Genomic DNA, 4,839 nt, shown 5'->3' on the forward strand with positions numbered 1-4,839 from the left:
TCTCTCTCTCTCTCTCTCTCTCTCTCTCTCTCTCTCTCTCTCTCTGTCTGTCTCTGTCTGTCTCTGTCTCTCTATACCTGTCTCTCTCCATGCGTCTCTGTCTCTATATCTTTCTCAGTGTGCATATATCTGTCTCTGTCTATCTTTCTCTGTCTTACTCTGTCTCTGTCTCCTTGTCTCTTTGCCCTCTGTCTCTCTCCGTTTGCCCCTTAACCACGTCCTCCTGTCAGAGATGCAACAAAAGGAGACACCAATTTTGGCTGCTTTGAGGTGTCTCCTCACCCATAACAAGCCGTGTACGCTGCTGCTGTTGCTGTTGCTGTTGCTGATGCTGCTGCTGCTGATGCGCTGCTGCTGCTGCTGCTGCTGACACGCAGTCTCCGAGGCCCCCATAGTCTTCCTCGAGAGAAAGACGGAGACACCGCAGCCCTTCAGCCTTTCTATAAGTAGGGCCCCCGAAAGGCCCTTCTTGAGGCCTTTCCAGGGGGCCCCCCAGGGGCCCCCCAAAGGGGCCCCCTCTGAGAGGTGGGTGGAAGAAAGAAGAAGAGAAGTGGCGACACAATATGAAACAGCAGGTGGGCAGCAACAACAGCAGCAGCAGCAACAGCAGCAGCAGCAGCAGCAGCAGCCTCTAGCCCCCGAAACGGTGTCTTGGGCTGAAGGGGCAGGGAGTGTCTCCGGTGGAGACATTGAGGCTCATGAGGCCCTTATTGTCTACTCTGCTGGTGCAAGACAGGTAGATATTAGCATGCTAAGAGATATACCTCTGTATGAGTTGGGGGGTTCTTCTGCTCTGCTGCTCCGGGTAAGAAGAGACTGTCTCCTTCCTGCAGACACACCCTCTCCACTGTCCCCTTGTCTCGCCTCCAAACAAACCCGCTGTCTCCGTTGCTGCTGCCGCCTGTCTCCGTTGCTGCTGCTGCCTGTCTCCGTTGCTGCTGCTGCCTGTCTCCGTTGCTGCTGCTGCCTGTCTCCGCTGCTGCTGCTGCCTGTCTCCGTTGCTGCTGCTGCCTGTCTTCGTTGCTGCTGCTGCCTGTCTCCGCTGCTGCTGCTGCCTGTCTCCGTTGCTGCTGCTTCCTGTCTCCGTTGCTGCTGCTTCCTGTCTCCGTTGCTGCTGCTTCCTGTCTCCGTTGCTGCCGTTGTCTCCTTCGCCGTTGGTGTCTCCTTTGCATACGCTGTCTCCCTTTCTGCTGCTGTTTTATTTGCATGCAGCCCCACCCAGGCGAAGAACATCTTTTTAGGGTGAAGGAAGCAGCGCGGAGTCTCCAAACAAAGGAGACACTTCTGTCTCTCAGTCGAGGGCATGTGCTGCTGCTCAAAGAGGGTGAGTTGAGGAGACACTGCAGCAGCACAGCCAGAAACGCAGCTAGCTTGCTGCCTTGCGCCTCCCCATCACAACCTATAGCACTTCTTCTTCCTGCTGTTGCTGCCGTTGCTGCTGTTCCTGCTGCTTTTTGTGGGGCCGCTGGTCCTACTGCTGCAGCTGTTGCTGCTGTTTCTGCTGCTTCTGGTGGTGCTGCTGTTCTTGCTGCTGCTGCGGCTGAGCATTGGCTGCTTCTGCTTCTGCTGCTGCTGCTGCTGCGCTGCAGACGTTGGTTTGCTGCTGTCTCCTGAAGGCTCAGTGTTGGCAGCATGGGAGCTGCCCGATCCCTTTACAGGGGGACGTTCAAGGGGACTGTCTCTGCAGCAGCTTCAGCACAGGTATAAACAAGAAGCAGCAGCTGCTGCTGGCTCTTCTCTCCTTAATGTGTCTCCTCAAGGCAGACACGAAGAGACAGCAGAGGTGCAGGGACAGCAGCAGGAGGCCCTGTCTCCTTCTGTCCCCTCCACCCACAATAATAGCCGCCCCCCACCCTCAACCCCCTTTGAATATGCTCTATTAGATATAGGGGAGCCCCTACTGAGTGGCTTCCCAGAAGAGGGCCCCACAGACACACCAAGCAGGGGGGGGCCCCCTTACGCACTTGGGGGGCCCCCCTCCGCCCTTGGGGGGCCCCCCTATGCCCTTGGAGGGCGCGCTTACCCCCTAGGGGGGGCCTCCTATGCCATAGGGCCCCCCCACAAAGGGACAGGGGCCCCCTCTTTCTTTAATGCAGGTGGGCCTTTAGCGGTGAGGCCTGCGGGCGTTCAGAATGGTTTGGGGCGCCTAGCTGAGGAGACACCGCAGCACGTACACCGCAACCTGCAGCAGCCTGCAGCAGCTGCAGCAGCTGCAGCAGCTGCAGCAGGGCCCCGTTCTTAATAGAAAGGACTTTGCTTCGGCGTATGTACAGTAAAGAAGAGTTTTAGTGTTACTCTTGGAGAGGGAAGGAGACAGAGAGGAGTAAACGCCCCTAATAAGATATCTGACTGTCTCCAAACAGAAAGGAGACAGATAAGAGACAGGCCTCAACACTGCAGCAGCAAATTAATAACCCTCAAGCGCATGCATGCACAAAGCAGCAGCACTCTAGAGCATGCATTAAGTAGCTGCAATGCCCTAGGGTAGGAGTTTTACTCAACTCTAGCCTGTCTCCTTCTTATGTCTCCCTCTTGTGTCTCCTTCTGTCTCCCTTTGTCTCCTTTCTCTTAGACAAACGCAAATGAAAGAAGAGACCCTCAGCCCAACGCAAAGGGGCCCCTCTACTCTAAGACTGTGCTGAGTTAATCTGAGCTACAGAGACAGCTCATAGGGACCCTGGGGCCCTTCTATGCATTCTACTGGAGTAGTATGGGGCCTACAAGAGGAAGAAGGGCCCCACATGTATCTTTAGCTGTGCTGGGCCTACGTACACCTGAATATATAACCAATGCTGCAGCAACAGCAGCCATAAAGATAAACAATAATCAAGGCCTTTGCTGTGGCTGCAACTGCATTCAAAACAGAAGCAGAAACCCCTTAAGAGAGTCCTCTAAGAAGACCCCTGGGAGTCCATATCCATAGGGGCCCCTAACCCTAGGGGCTCCTAAACGTAGAGGCCCCTAGGGACCCTATAGTGCTTAACCCTGCATCAACAAGCAGCCCCAACAACAACACCCTTAATGAAGGATGGACGATAGCTTCAGAATTTGTTTAGGGGGTTCGGGCGGGGTTACTTGGGGCCCCCATCTCTATTAGGCTGGTCCTGGGGGGCCCTTATCTCTATGAGGCTGCTCTTAGGGGGCCCCAATCTGTATGAGGCCTTTTGGGGGGCCCCCAAATGTATGAAGCCTTTAGGGGGTCCCCATCTCTATGAGGCTTTTAGGGGGCCCCCATATGTATGAGGCCTTTAGGGGGCCCCATCCATCTCTGGGTTTTACCCGCCTTCTGTGTTAAGTGCGCCCCTTCGCCCGCATTAAAGACTCTGTGCAGAGGTCATCTGGGGTGTACGTACGTACACCCCAGAAGCTCACGCTTAACTCTAAACCCTAAACCCTAAACCCTCAAAACCCTAAACTCAGCAGCAACACCTCTGACTGGTTCTACCCGCTAGTTGAGCTGCTATCTCCCCTCTGCTGGAGATACAGCCACTCCGATACACCCTAAATCCTAAATACTATGCCTTAAACCCTAGACCCTAAACCCTAAACCCTAAACCCTAAACCCTAGAGGGCTGTGCGAGAGGGAGGAGAGGGCCGCCTGTATATTTTTGAGTCTATATTTGTGTTTTACAAGAGAATTGATTTAAGAATGAGTCGCCCTGTGTATGAAAACCTCAATTAACGCCTTAAATGTAGAGCAGCAGCACAAACAAAAGCAAAGAAGGATCTGGGGGCCCCCCAGAGCCCTCTGCTCGGGTGTACGCTGAGCTCAAAGCAGCAAGAGGGGGCCCCTCGCCTTTAATACCAAACCTTAATCATTTTCTTTTTTCTTTTATATTATTGCAGCCTCACTCTTCAACTATGGGCCTCTGAGGGCCCCCAACAAACACAAATGCTGCTCTCCCTTCAGTGTTGTTAGTAATACTCCTTGGGGTTTATCTGAGGTGTACGTACACCCCAGCCTAATGGCGTCCCCACCCCACGGGCCTACTTGCAGCCTCTTCTGGGGCCTTCTCCTCTTGACAGCCTTCTCTCTCCTCTCCCTTCATGCTCTCGCCTCCGCTTCAGGGGGGGCCCCCACCGGGCAGCAGGGGGCCCCCTTAGGGGCCCCCCTGCTCTCCGCTGCTTCCCAGCCCTCTCCTTCCTGGGGCCCCCCTACTGGGATTGGGGGCCCCCCTGCACCTCTACAGACTTATCAAGGCCCTGAAAGGCAACAGGCAGTCCAATCACAGGGGCCCCAGGCCCCCCTGGGGCCCCCAGGCCTGAGGGGGCCCCCGCACGAGGGTACCGGGGCACCTGCAGCCCCAGAAGTGCAGGTAGGGGCCCCTGCTGCAGGCGGAGGAGGGCCAGTACGGGGGCCCCTAAGGGATGAAGGGGGCCCCCCTTTGATCGCCAGCTCAGCTATGGGGGTGCACCCTCCGTCTCCTCTCTCTGATGCTTATCTGGGGGGGGCCCCAGTGCTTGGGGGCCCCCCAGGGCCTAGTGCTACCTTAGCGCCTGCAGACGGGCTTGAAGCAACGCCTTCCGAGCAGCCAAGGGGGCCCCTCACCGCACAGGTGCCCCTAGGCGCAGAGGGGGCCCCCCCCTCCCCTCGGGGGCCCCCAGGACCCAATGCAGCAGATGGGGGAGCCGTAGAAGCCCACCCCGCTGATAAGCAGCAGCAAGAAATGAAGGAGACGCCGCTGCAACAACAGCAGCAACAACCGCAGCCGCAGGAGGCAATGCCGCAGCCGCAGGAGGTGCAGCAGCTGCCGCAGCAGCAACAGCAACAACAACCGCAGCAACAGACGCAACAGCTGCCGCAGCAGCTGCCGCAGCAGCAGCAGCCGCAGCAGCAAC

General features: G+C 56.7%; 2 protein-coding genes across 2 annotated transcripts; both read left to right on the forward strand.

Moving 5' to 3' along the window:
- Positions 1-377: 377 nt before the first annotated feature.
- Positions 378-2,242, forward strand: EAH_00063050 (hypothetical protein, conserved; the record flags this gene model as incomplete). The annotated part of the gene is made up of 3 exons (XM_013393184.1): positions 378-805; positions 1,213-1,324; positions 1,590-2,242. Coding segments are annotated over 3 exons (1,193 nt in total), but the record flags the coding sequence as incomplete, so codon positions are not given.
- Positions 2,243-3,965: 1,723 nt separating this feature from the next.
- On the forward strand, positions 3,966-4,839 carry EAH_00063060 (hypothetical protein; the record flags this gene model as incomplete). The annotated part of the gene is made up of 1 exon (XM_013393185.1): positions 3,966-4,839. A coding segment is annotated over one exon (874 nt), but the record flags the coding sequence as incomplete, so codon positions are not given.

Source organism: Eimeria acervulina, genomic scaffold (genome assembly GCF_000499425.1).
Source record: "Eimeria acervulina Houghton genomic scaffold, Eah_scaff1774, whole genome shotgun sequence".
NCBI classification, from domain to species: Eukaryota; Apicomplexa; class Conoidasida; order Eucoccidiorida; family Eimeriidae; genus Eimeria; species Eimeria acervulina.